Source organism: Biomphalaria glabrata, chromosome 11 (genome assembly GCF_947242115.1).
Source record: "Biomphalaria glabrata chromosome 11, xgBioGlab47.1, whole genome shotgun sequence".
Classification (NCBI taxonomy): domain Eukaryota; kingdom Metazoa; phylum Mollusca; class Gastropoda; family Planorbidae; genus Biomphalaria; species Biomphalaria glabrata.
The window spans coordinates 29448454-29463146 of record NC_074721.1 but is presented as its reverse complement, the minus strand read 5'-3'; the positions used below and the strand labels follow the sequence as shown (position 1 = coordinate 29463146).

General features: G+C 35.2%; 1 protein-coding gene across 1 annotated transcript in view; it reads left to right on the top strand.

The window, feature by feature from the left end:
- Positions 1 to 14316, top strand: part of LOC106078249 (trichohyalin-like) — a 34646-nt gene extending 20330 nt beyond the window's left edge. The window contains exon 3 of the mRNA XM_056045566.1: positions 12053 to 14316. Within this exon, the coding sequence (XP_055901541.1) occupies positions 12053 to 14316 (2264 nt within the window). The remainder of the gene's footprint in view (positions 1 to 12052) is intronic.
- Positions 14317 to 14693: the final 377 nt, after the last annotated feature.

Here is a 14693-nt window from a genome sequence, read left to right as displayed (position 1 = left end):
AGGAATATCATGGGAGTAGCCAGGGTGGGGGTCTTGGGGTTCCCCTCCCCCCCCCCCCCCCCAGCAAGGTGGGTGGAATTTTGCGACTGATTTTATGCTTTGATTCTGTTTATTTTAGGTGAGATTTTAATATTAAACCATCACTTGCACCAGCGCAGACAAGTTGGGTTTTGAGTTTAAGATCCACTTCCAGGGGGTTTAGCGATTAATAATGCAAACGAAAATCCGCAAATTCCAAGATCATAGCAAGGGGGATTTTGATTTTAAAACCTCCTCCGAAATTAAAAAAAATAATAAAGCCCACTCTTTAATATAAGACTTAAGCATACATCAGTCACCAGATTCTATGAGTGTAGTCAAGATGGGTTTTGTGTTTAAAAAACCCCTCCAGAGAGCTTTAAGTTAAAACCCCATACAGAGGGTTTTGAGTTTAAACCCCCCTATAGCAGGGTTAGAAGTTAAAAGCCACCTCTTCAATATAAAAAAGCAAATTACGCACTAAAAATTCTATTAGCGAGGCAAGGGGGGTTTGAGTTTAAACCCCCCTCCTCCAGAAAGCTTTAAGTTTAAAACCCCTCCAGATGATTTTGAGTTTAAAATCCCCCTACAGAGAGTTTTGAGGTTAAACTCCCCTCTTCAATATTATTCTAAAGCAAACTACAGTCACCAAATTCTTTGAGCGTAGCTAAGGGGTTTTTGAGTTTGTTTAAAAAAAAAAAACTACAGAGATTTTTTAGTTTAAAATCCCCCATCAGATGGTTTTGACGATAAAACTTCCATTTTCGATATAAAATCTAAAGCAAACTATAGTCACCAAATTCCAAGAGCTTAGCCAAGAGAGGTTACACATTTCTACCAGTGGCGGGGCTCCATTAACAAAGTGCAGTGAATAGCATGGAAGCCGAAATTGAAAAAAGACTAAATGTGGCTCAACATAGATGGCTAAGAAGGATTTTAGTTGTCAGTTATAGAGATCGGGTCTCAATCAAGGATATCCTTTGCCGAACTGGGAGTCGACCCCTTAGTAAAGTTGTGACAGAGCGTCGCCTGAGGTTTGCTGGACATTTTTCCGACAAAATGAATTACGCACACCAAGAGTTGCGATGACATGGAAGCCATTACGAGGAAAGCGAAAACAGGGACATCCTAGTCTAACTTAGCCCCTCCCCTTTCATGGCGGTCCTCAGTGGACACCACGTGGGAAGAGCGAAACGTATAGACACATCGGATAAATCCGGCCCGCCGTCTGCGGGTCATATTCAGCTAATATGTGAGTTTTATATCTCAGCATACATCACCATATGTTGCCACATATCAACAAATAAAATTGTACTATATGCTTTAGTATTAACATACAAGAATTTTCATGTAACACTATAGAATATGTTGTCCAGTATCAGTGTCCAATAAAATATATAATAAGAGAAGTACCGAATTCATGTATGTTAAATGTACAGAGATATACAACCTCAATTAATTAGGTTATATCAACAGAGAAATACGACATCAATTAATTAGGTTATATCAACAGAGAAATACGACGTCAATTAATTAGGTTATATCAACAGAGAAATACGACATCAATTAATTAGGTTATATCAACAGAGAAATACGACATCAATTAATTAGGTTATATCAACAGAGAAATTAGACATCAATTAATTAGGTTATAACAACAGAGAAATACAACATCAATTAATTGGTTATATCAACAGAGAAATACGACGTCAATTAATTAGGTTATATAAACAGAGAAATACGACATCAATTAATTAGGTTATATCAACAGAGAAATACGACGTCAATTAATTAGGTTATATCAACATAGAAATACAACATCAATTAATTAGGTTATATCAACAGAGAAATACGACATCAATTAATTAGGTTATATCAACAGAGAAATACATCAATTAATTAGGTTATATCAACATAGAAATACAACATCAATTAATTAGGTTATATCAACAGAGAAATACGACATCAATTAATTAGGTTATATCAACAGAGAAATACGACATCAATTAATTAGGTTATATCAACAGAGAAATACGACGTCAATTAATTAGGTTATATCAACATAGAAATACAACATCAATTATTTGGTTATATCAACAGAGAAATATGACATCAATTAATTAGGTTATATCAACAGAAAAATACGACATCAATTAATTAGGTTATATCAACAGAGAAATACGACATCAATTAATTAGGTTATATCAACAGAGAAATACGACGTCAATTAATTAGGTTATATAAACAGAGAAATACGACATCAATTAATTAGGTTATATCAACAGAGAAATACGACGTCAATTAATTAGGTTATATCAACACAGAAAAACGACATCAATTAATTAGGTTATATCAACAGAGAAATACGACATCAATTAAATAGGTTATATCAACAGAGAAATACGACATCAATTAATTAGGTTATATCAACATAGAAATACAACATCAATTAATTAGGTTATATCAACAGAGAAATATGACATCAATTAATTAGGTTATATCAACAGAGAAATATGACATCAATTAATTAGGTTATATCAACAGAGAAATACAACATCAATTAATTAGGTTATATCAACATAGAAATACAACATCAATTAATTAGGTTATATCAACAGAGAAATACGACGTCAATTAATTAGGTTATATCAACAGAGAAATACAACATCAATTAATTAGGTTATATCAACAGAGAAATACGACATCAATTAATTAGGTTATATCAACAGAGAAATACGACGTCAATTAATTAGGTTATATCAACAGAGAAATACGACATCAATTAATTAGGTTATATCAACATAGAAATACAACATCAATTAATTAGGTTATATCAACAGAAAAATACGACATCAATTAATTAGGTTATATCAACAGAGAAATACAACATCAATTAATTAGGTTATATCAACATAGAAATACGACATCAATTAATTAGGTTATATCAACAGAGAAATACGACATCAATTAATTAGGTTATATCAACAGAGAAATACGACATCAATTAATTAGGTTATATCAACAGAGAAATACATCAATTAATTAGGTTATATCAACAGAGAAATACGACATCAATTAATTAGGTTATATCAACAGAGAAATACGACATCATTAAAGTTGTATTAACAAAGAAATACAGCATAATTTAATTTTTATAAACAGAGACATCATACATGTAATCTCATTATAGCTGCATCAACAGATAAATATAAGATTATTAAATGTGTATCAATTGAGAAATAAAATATTAAAGTTGTAGCAACAGAAAAATACAATAGGTGGCAAAATGAAAATACTTTCTCTTGTATCAACGCAAAAATCATTAACTACAAGAACAGACAAATGTATTCTCTGGTATTTGCTAAAAATTACAAAAAACAAACAAATATTATGATGCAACATAAAAAGTGACTATTATGTATCAACAGATAAATAAATTATCATGTATATACAGATCTCAACAGATACTGTTGTACTTCTAAGTTTAAACTGAACAGTTTCTTTGTATTCTCTATTTGTATTCAGATCTCCATTAGTTCTTGATCAGCACTATCCAAGTGCTACGTAGTTCTCGTTAAAGGCAAAGAATTGTGTAAATAGAAACAAAAAAATGGCCTCCATAATTTCCTCACTTTTGGCAAGGAAGCTAGATAGGGTTAAGTGCCCTTGGAATTCTGTCATGGGGAAGTCTCTGGTGTTTTCTGCGCATTTGTTTGGCTTCGTCCAGTCCATGGCCAACCGGTGGCATCACTGACGTCCAGTCAAGTAGACTGGCTGCTCTGTCATGCGCTTCTTGCGGTCACTGGTCAGCAGGTCCGAGTGGTCTCCCTCTCCCTGATCACTTTATTTGGTCTCCCTTGTCTTCAGTGAGGCCAGTTGGTTCACCCTTAGGTTCATTTTTTTGTTGATTTTTTTTTTTTTAGAAGGATAACTGATAGCTAGATAACTAATAGCAGTGGCGTAGCTAATGATTTGGAGCCGGGGGGCTTTACCTCTTAATAGTCTCCTGCATTTTGACATTCGACATCATGACATGAAATAATGGCGTAGTATGTAAAAACTAATTTCGGACACTCTATTTGGGGGTGGGGGGGGGTGGGGCCTCAGGTGACTGCACGGGGGTATTTTCAAATTTAGACCCCTACGCCACTGACTGATAGATAGATTGTTAGATAGCTAGATAGCTGATTGTTAGATAGTCAGATAGCTGATAGCTAGATAACTGATTGTTAAATATCTAGATAACTGATATCTAGATAACTGATAGCTAGATAACTAATTGCTAGCTAGATGATAGATATCTAATAGCAGTATCACTGATGACAATATACCATAAAGACATTTAACTGATAACCATATTACATAGCTTGGTAAAGCTAGATAACAGATTTCCAGATAACTGATAACATTGCAGCTATACCCAATCATGGGAAAAGCTTAGGGAGTCAACCCTGAAGAAAAATCAGGAGATGGCGACCTTAAGGCAGTTTGCAGCACCCAGTGCCGCTGACACCTAACTGTATCGGCACTGCCGTTCCTTTGGATACATCAGCTGCGTGGAGAGGGGAGAACTTATGTGTAGGCGACATCGTACCGACCACAGCTAATGCCCAGGCATTCATCTCATTTCCATATGATCCATAGTCACTTCGCGACTGAAGGAGGTCATAGGTAGCAATATAACTGATAGCTAGATAACCGATCGCTAGATAACTGGATTATGCCACACTGTACTGTAAATCATTTTAAAATGATACAATAATTATTAACTAAAGTGTACAAACTAGATCTAGAGAGAGAGCTGAGAAAATTAAGGTCTGGTCAGGCATTGGTTACGAATTTATGTATACGTGAAGCCACCTGAACTGCCATCTTGTTTTTTTTATCTCTCGATGTTTATACATAACAAGTTCAAAGTTGAAAACATTTCACAAAAAGATGTCTGGCATGAGAATAAATAAAATAGACTTATGAATAGCAGACGACCTTTCGTGGTCCAACACGTCACGTTCACGAGCACACTAATCGGCAGGCGTGTAAATTGATTGATTGAGCAGACGATTGAGTAGCAGACGTTAACATTGCAGTTGTTTTCGCGCCACATTTGGTTTTGTATTGCTCTGGACAGACGAGCTGAAAGTAGCCGAGGCGAAGCACGTGGGGCTGGAGGGACGTGAGCATGTGTGAACATGCATTGTTTGGCGTGAGTGGTTTAAAGTTTGTATGTGAGTGTGGGGTGAGTGTGAGCGTGAGTGTGGGATGAGTGTGAGGGTGAGATTGTCGGTGGGAACAGTAAGTAGGTTCTGTGCAGTTTCACTTCGACGTTGAGCCATTCAGTTTTAAAGTGACGTGTGCATTTTCATCTTTAATTCTCAGAGAATCAACTTTATTAGAATGTATGCTTTGTGTAAAGAATTCAAACAATACATTTAAAAATAAAATAGTAGAAATGATTTAAAATAAAATGAGTTTAAAAAAATAAAAAAAAACAACTTGTGGGTCCGTTGTTTGATAATCAAAGCAGAGTGGGAGAAAGAACGTGTTCAAAATGTGCACCAGACAGACCGCCCATGGTATGGAGTGACTTGATATAGTCTTTGGAATCAGAGTTATTTTGATTTGGCTTGAAAAGAAGGTTGCTCCAGCTCTACATTAGTTCTACATTGAGATTAGATTACGTCTACACACGGTTTGAGAATGACAACCCAAAGACCATGGATTAACTTTTAGTTACCAATTAGAGTAATAAGCAAATTATAAAATCCTTTAAAAAGAAAACAAAAGGAAAGAACATCGTTCTTTCAAACTATATCTACCAATAGTTTACAAGTTATTTCCGTTATTCGATATCCAAAAAACATAATTTATTACCAATAATTAATTGATTCATTGTGTATTTTTGTTTATTGATTTATGTTCAGTTAGATAGAAAAACTACTTGTTTAAGGTATCAACTTAATCAAATAATGCGTGAGTGGAAAATAGCGAAAACAATTATTTAAGGAGACTAAACCCAACAATCAATTTTAGCCATATCTGTGAATACCGAAATACTAATTTCCCTAGTTGCTATTAAACAAAATAATCAATTAACAGTACACTACAATCGAACAGTTCCATGTCTTCTCTATAGCAATAAATAGTTGTACAAAGTTTCAGCTTGATCCGACAATGGGTGTCGGAAAAAAAGACGTTTGCACACTTTTTAACCGATAGCAATATAGCTGGATAACAGACAGAGTGAATTCAGCCACTAATTATAGCAAGCTTGATTTTCTCTTAATGGAGCAATATTTGTTCAAATTAATTAGGATGATTGTTGAAACATCTTAAAATTCTCATTGAAGATTACATTGCATCGAACTGTAATACACAGTCTGTATAAATCTATTTGTTCTTATTAATAGTGAAAGCAAATGGCTTCTGAATCGACGGGTCTTCAGTTCCAATACTACTAAAGACTAGGTCCTTAAACATTGAGAACTTAAGGACGCCCTGTATCCACTTAACTTAAATGGGTACCAGACATACACTGTGGATGTAAAGGAGGTTGATTGTTCAGCTGGCCACATGATGTCCTCTTTAGCCGTCAGACATCGCAAAATCTACCTTACCTACCCTCATAGATCGCAAATTCTGAAACAGTACCTTTAATATATATATATATATATAAGGATTCGACTCCCAGTTCGGCATATGATTTCTTTGATTTAGACCCGATCTCTATGACTGACTCCTAAAATCTGTCTTAGCCATCTTTGTTGAGACACATTTAATGATTTTCAATTTCGGCAGAAGACTATTCACACTTAATTAATGGAGCCCAAGCCACTGGTAGAAATTTATAACCTTTCTTGACTACGCTCTTGGAATTACATGCCTGTATTTCGCTTTAGATTTTATATCGAAAAGGAAAGTTTTTTCGTCAAATCATCTGTTGAGGGGTTTTAAACTAAGAAATCTCTGGAGTTTTTTTTTTGTTTTGTTTTTAATTCAAAACCCCATTTAGCTACGATCATAGAATTTGGTGACTGCAGTTTGCTTTAAAATAATATTGAAGAGAGAGGTTTTCAACTCTAAACGCTCTGTAGGGGAATTTTAAACTCAAAACCATCTGGAGGAGTTTTAAACTTTAAAGAAAAAGCCATCTGGAGGAGGGGGATTTAAACTCAAAACCCCTTTGGCTACGCTCAAAGATTTTATAGTGTGTAATTTGCTTTTTTTTATATTGAAGAGATACTTTTTTAGCTTCAAACCCCAACTGGAAGGGGGGGGGGGGGTTAAACTCAAAACCCCTTTGGCTGCGCTAATAGAATTTTGAGTGTGTAATTTGCTTTTTTATATTGAAGATGGAGTTTATCGTAAATTTTGGAGGGGGTTTTAAAATCAAAATCTTCCTCAACTGTGTTGTTCGAATTTGGGGATTGTTGTTTGCATTTTTTTTGTTTTGTTTCATAGAAGAGGGGGATTTAACTGCAAAAACCTCTGTTAGGGGGTTTAAAATTAAAAAAAACCTGTAGGGGGTTTTAAACTCAAAGCCCCCTGGTAGAGGGATTTGTATCTCAAAACCCCCTGATAGGGGTTTTTTAAATCTCAAAACCCCCTGGTAGGGGGATTTAAACTCAAAACCCCCTGGTAGAGGGTTTTCAACTCAAAACTGCTTCGGCTGTGCTGTGGTAAGTGATGATTTAGTATTAAAATCTCACCTAAAATAAACAAAATGAAAGCAAAAATCAGTCACTTAATTCCGTCACCCCCCCCCCCCCGGGGTATTTCATTTCGGGGGGGGGGTTGAACCCTAAGAACCCCCCCCCCCTGGCTACGCCCATGATATATACTCTCAATAGCACTTCACGTATTCCTATTGCTGTTTTGCTGTATTAACAATAAGAATGGCTAGTGGTCCGCACAGCCAAAGAGAAATCCGTTTGCTTCCCCCTGCTGGCCGGATGACTAGCAGAAATCAATCTCTATACTTACAAACCTCGGACCACTGATCAAAATCAAAAGACCATTTGCGGCCGAGAAATCAATGGACAAGATCACCGTTAGTCTCTCCCTCCCTCCTCACTCTCCTCTATCCAATTTTCCCTCTTTTCCTTGACTGATTCTGACCCAATCCCGCGATCCAGACGATAAGACACAGCAGAAGTTAGATTGGTCTCCATCCGCCATTTTCCCGCCCTTTTTTTTTTCGTCACTTTTCATTGTGCCTGTTGTACTGCGGATGGAGTGGGGAGAGGTAAGAGGTCCAGGCAATGGCCAGAAGTGGCGGGAAAAGGGCTCTTCAAAGCAGGGGAGGTGGCGAAATAACTAAAAAGGATATTAGAGATAACTCCCAAATGTGTAAATGTTGTGTATACGTGGATGTGTCTGAATGTGAGGATCAAACAATACTTCCAACATTGTTCAATGTCTATTGCAATAAATACTTTCAAACAATTATCTAAGGGGAAGAGGACTATATCTCTCAATATTGTAGGAATCGAACACCTGCGAAAATGGTTATGCTTGCCCTGGGTGTAGCAAAATATGTAGGTCACAGCTGGGGCTGCGCCGTCACGAGAAATACTGCATTCCTCACTAATCTTCGGACTCGAAGACAAGCCTTATTATTATTATTATAAATTCAAAGTTAAATAATTGTGCAAAGTTGTTGTTTTTTTTTGGGTTGGGGGGGGGGGAGCTTGAGTGGGATTTTTCTCCCCCCCCCCATATATATATGTATGTGTTTATGTGTACATCACCTTTATTACATTCTGACCCTTCATTCTTTCTGAAGACGTTTATTGTACCCTAGAATAGGTTCTTCCTGGAGTTAGTGGGAAAAATGTAGACTCCCGCCCTTGCCAGCATAGGGGGTCTGGGGGATCGCTAGGAGCTCCCCCAGAGTCCCGGCGTCAAGCACTATTCCAGTATTGAAAGCCAACAAAATGCATATTCTGAGGTATCTACAGTGCATTATCCTGCTATTAAAATTTTTTATTTCAAAAACCTAATGTTCGGCGCATTGGGAGGCAAGATATTTCCACAAAAATCTGTCACTGGCAAGTCTGAAGCCTCTTCCCACCTGCTCTGAGGACCTCCATGAATGTGTGGTGCCAAGTTGTACTAGTTTGTCAACTTAATATGCGTAATTTATTTTGTCGGAGAACATGTCCTGCAAACCTCATGCGACGCTCTTTCAAAACCTTACTAAGGGGTCGACTCCCAGTTCAGCATAGGATTTCCTTGATTTACACCTGATCTCTATAACTGACTCCTAAAATCCGTCTTAGCCATCTTTGTTGAGCCACATTTAGTGTTTTTCAATTTCGGCAGATGACTATTCACTGCACTTTATTAATGAAGCCCAGCCACTGGTAAAAATTTTGTAACCTCTCTTGACTACGCTCTTGGAATTAGGTGACTGTAGTTTGCTTTAGATTTTATATCGAAAAGAGAAGTTTAATCGTCAAAATCATCTGTTGGGGAGTTTTTAACTAAAAAATCTCTGCATTTTTTATTTTGTTTTTAAATTCAAAACCCTATTTAGCTAAGCTCCTAGAATTTGGTGACTGTAATTTGCTTTAGAATAATGTTGAAGTGAGAGGTTTTAAACCTCAAAACTCTCTGTAGTGGTTTTTTAAACTCAAAACCTTCTTGAGGGCTTTTAAACTTTAAACAAAGCCCTGGCTATGTCCATGATATATATTTTATATATGATTGACCTAGACTGGAAAACGGAAACAAATTATTCGATAATGATCAGATCACAGACCTATATATATATATATATAGAGAGAGAGAGAGAGATTCTTATGTAGGTCACTCCTATTCAAGCTGTAATGGAAGACGCCACGAATCTAGAAGAAAATCAATCTTTTCTGTCTTACACAAATAATGATCTTTATAGTTTTTCAAGGTTTAGAAAGAATGCAAAACCATTGTGCAGATTTTAAATAGAATGGGCTATTAATCACAGAACTATATATTCAGGCAAAACTATGAAATAAAGCCATCTCCTCTTAGTTTTCATTGAGATAATGTTTCAAAAATCCTAGATCGAAATAATTTAAGTATATTGATTTTAATCATCTTATTTACATTTAAAGAGATTGATTACTTAGATCTTTTTTTATTAGATTACGTATCTAAATTATGCAAAATAATAAAACTGCTCTTAATTCAATGTTCAATTATTAGGTTTGAGTGTATGTGAAATTTGTATTGTTCGGTGCAGAACAGAAATCTGTATATGTTGTATAAGTGTATGTTGCATTTTTAGTTGTGGTTCTTTTACATAAATTTGATATTTTCTTCAATTCACAAACAGAAATGTATCTATCAAGTATTTTTTTATACGAACCGCTACAAAGCTTTTAGTCTTATAAATATTTAAAGTTTAAAATAATTTATAGGACACCATCGTTCTATTGGGGGGGGGGGGGTTGTCGATCAGATACCAAATAAAACTATCACTACAACTTAGTAAAGAAACCCTGGAATGTATTTAAAATGTTACAAGTCATAATCAATTGAGTGTATATATCTCAGCAATATATGAAAAACTACAGAAAGATTTGACCATGTCGCAATATCAGACCTAGATGTGGGTGCTTACAGCAAAATAATAATAATAAATAAATATTTAAATAAATAATAAAACAAATCCTTGAATAGGTCGACATATAAAGCAGAATTCTTTCAAGAAAAAAAATTCATTTGAATTTAGAAAGTAATCTAATCAATGGGGTGTCGCAATATTAGTTATATTTTACTCGACAAAATGGCTGAGACTTAGTTGAACTAAATGTCTGACAAATGTGTCACAATTTCTAAATAAACACAGGACTGATTTTGTGTGTGTGTGTATGGAGGCTGTGAAATGTTTCTTTCAATGCATCAGCTACAAGGAAAAAAACAAACAACTTCTCTTCATAAATGTTTTGTTGTATTCAATTACAGACTACGTGTATTTCTTAACAGACTTAGACACACACACATACACACACTAAAACGCACACACACTCGCGCAAACACACACACACACACAAAGCCTATCTAGTTTCTAAATTCTAGTCTCTATTGATTTCACTCTTGAAAAAACAATATTTGCCGTAGAAAGAAAACTAATTATGAACTTTTCTAAACGTCGACACGTCATTCTGAGATGAACTCACTTGGAACTTATAAATTTATGATGATTCAAGACGTCGTCTGCTGGTAGGTAACACGAGAAAGCAGCAAACATTAAAACCCAAAAAGGTAAAACAAAAACCTATAGAAATAAAAATCACCGACCTATATATTATCTAGACATTTGACCAAGAGATTATATAAACAATAAAATCTCCCTTCAAGGCTTGAGAGAAAAAAAAAAACTTCAAGCCAACACAATGACTGCTGCAGCCACAATGAAGGGATGGGAGGAGGAGCTCTTCTATATTCCTTTGACGTTCTAATCTATTTTAATATTTCAAAGCCAGTTAAGTTTTGTTTTTGTTTAAGTCAAAGATTTCAAATAAACTGGGTCATAAATAATCACTTTCGTCTTTCGGAGCGGTGCCGGCAAACAGATCGATCAAGAAAGTGCTCTAAAATATCATGTTTGGAGTTAAGTGGGTTTGTAGACAACCAACAAACTAAAGATAGTTCTGCACTGTAAGCTGACAACTGTTGAGGTCGTGGTGGCTGAGTGATACAGCGCTTTGATTCTTTACCGAGGGTTATCGGCTCGAATGTCGTTGAAGACTGGAATTTTGAATAGCCCATCCATACAAAACAACCAACAATGCGAAATATTTTCATGTACATCAAACATAAAGAGAAAATTATAAGGGGATAGTTTTGGTGTGTCTATGACCCGGAAGTTTTATTTCTAGTTTCTATTTTGTTGAACGAACGTTTTATAATCTTTATAACTTTATAGATTTCCATAGAACAAGGACAGGACAAAAGTGTGTGTTTATTTATGCTTCCTGTAACCATTCAATAATCTTGTTTGAAAATGTCTTCCTAAAATAACTGTGCATTAAAGCTTCAATTTGTTGAGGGCCTTTGAGACACACAAAGATTTATGAGTTACAGCAGAACCGATTGTGGAGCAGCAGTCTAAATAGTAAATATGTCTTGAGGGAGTTGAAGCTGGTACATCTAAGTAGTAGAGAAAACAGATTTAGAGAAGACAGATTTAGAGAAGACAGATTTGGAGAAAACAGATTTGGAGAAGACAGATTTAGAGAAGACAGATTTGGAGAAAACAGATTTGGAGAAGACAGATTTAGAGAAGACAGATTTGGAGAAAACAGATTTGGAGAAGACAGATTTAGAGAAGACAGATTTGGAGAAAACAGATTTGGAGAAGACAGATTTAGAGAAGACAGATTTAGAGAAAACAGATTTGGAGAAGACAGATTTAGAGAAAACAGATTTAGAGAAGAAAGATTTAGAGAAAACAGATTTAGAGAAGACAGATTTAGAGAAGACAGATTTAGAGAAAACAAATTTGGAGAAGACAGATTTAGAGAAAACAGATTTAGAGAAGAAAGATTTAGAGAAAACAGATTTAGAGAAAACAGATTTAGAGAAAACAGATTTAGGGAAGACAGATTTAGAGAAGACAGATTTAGAGAAGACAGATTTAGAGAAAACAAATTTGGAGAAGACAGATTTAGAGAAAACAGATTTAGAGAAGAAAGATTTAGAGAAAACAGATTTGGAGAAGACAGATTTAGAGAAAACAGATTTAGAGAAGAAAGATTTAGAGAAAACAGATTTAGAGAAAACAGATTTAGAGAAAACAGATTTAGAGAAGACAGATTTAGAGAAGACAGACTTAGAGAAGACAGATTTAGAGAAAACAGATTTGGAGAAGACAGATTTAGAGAAGACAGATTTAGAGAAAACAGATTTGGAGAAGACAGATTTAGAGAAAACAGATTTAGAGAAGACAGATTTAGAGAAAACAGATTTAGAGAAAACAGATTTGGAGAAGACAGATTTGGAGAAGACAGATTTGGAGAAGACAGATTATTAAAAGACAGATTTGGAGAAGACAGATTTAGAGAAGACAGATTTGGAAAAGACAGATTTGGAGAAGAAAGATTTAGAGAAGACAGATTTAGAGAAAACAGATTTAGAGTAGACAGATTTAGAGAAAACAGATTTAGAGAAGACAGATTTAGAGAAAACAGATTTAAGAAAACAGATTTAGAGAAAACAGATTTAGAGAAAACAGATTTGGAGAAGACAGATTTGGAGAAGAAAGATTTAGAGAAAACAGATTTAGAGAAGACAGATTTAGAGAAAACAGATTTGGAGAAGAAAGATTTAGAGAAAACAGATTTAGAGAAGACAGATTTAGAGAAGACAGATTTGGAGAAGAAAGATTTGGAGAAGACAGATTTAGAGAAAACAGATTTAGAGAAAACAGATTTGGAGAAGAAAGATTTAGAGAAGACAGATTTAGAGAAGACAGATTTGGAGAAGACAAATTTAGAGAAAACAGATTTGGAGAAGACAGATTTGGAGAAGACAGATTTAGAGAAGACAGATTTAGAGAAAACAGATTTAGAGAAAACAGATTTAGAGAAAACAGATTTAGAGAAGAAAGATTTAGAGAAAACAGATTTAGAGAAAACAGATTTGGAGAAGACAGATTTGGAGAAGACAGATTTAGAGAAAACAGATTTGGAGAAGACAGATTTAGAGAAAACAGATTTGGAGAAGACAGATTTGGAGAAGACAGATTTAGAGAAGACAGATTTAGAGAAAACAGATTTAGAGAAAACAGATTTAGAGAAAACAGATTTAGAGAAAACAGATTTGGAGAAGACAGATTTAGAGAAAGATTTAGAGAAAACAGATTTGGAGAAGACAGATTTAGAGAAGACAGATTTAGAGAAGACAGATTTAGAGAAAACAGATTTAGAGAAAACAGATTTAGAGAAAACAGATTTAGAGAAAACAGATTTAGAGAAGACAGATTCGGAGAAGACAGATTTGGAGAAGACAGATTTAGAGAAAACAGATTTAGAGAAGACAGATTTAGATAAAACAGATTTAGAGAAGACAGATTTAGAGAAAACAGATTTAGAGAAGACAGATTTAGATAAAACAGATTTAGAGAAGACAGATTTAGAGAAAACAGATTTAGAGAAGACAGATTTAGAGAAAACAGATTTGGAGAAGACAGATTTGGAGAAAGAAGATTTCAAAAAGACAGATTTTGAGAAGACAGAATTGGAGAAGACAGATTTAGAGAAGACAGAATTGGAGAAGACAGATTATGAGGAAGTGGCAGTGAACTCTAAGTGAAATGAGGAGAAATGATGTGGTAAATTAAAATTGTCACTAGTGGTGATGTTACCAGGGGTGATGAATTGTGTTATCCCCACCTGCCAAATCCAAAATACATTTCTCCTCTCGAACCTTAAAGTAGAGTTCCCTTTTCATACTTTGAGATCCACTGGGCAGATGATATAAAGGTCATCTGTTTCTGTGGCCCAGGGTTGACGAGGGTGTTATGTGGCCAGTACTAAGACCAAATGTCTTTACTTTCCGCAACTAATGTTAGTTACCATTTAGAGCTGGGTGGACTCAGAGGGGCGCTAAAGATCCCCAAATTAAATATTGCAGTCTTAACCAGGATTCGAACCCAAGTCAAGCGCTTCTAAAGATTGTTCTAGCATTTA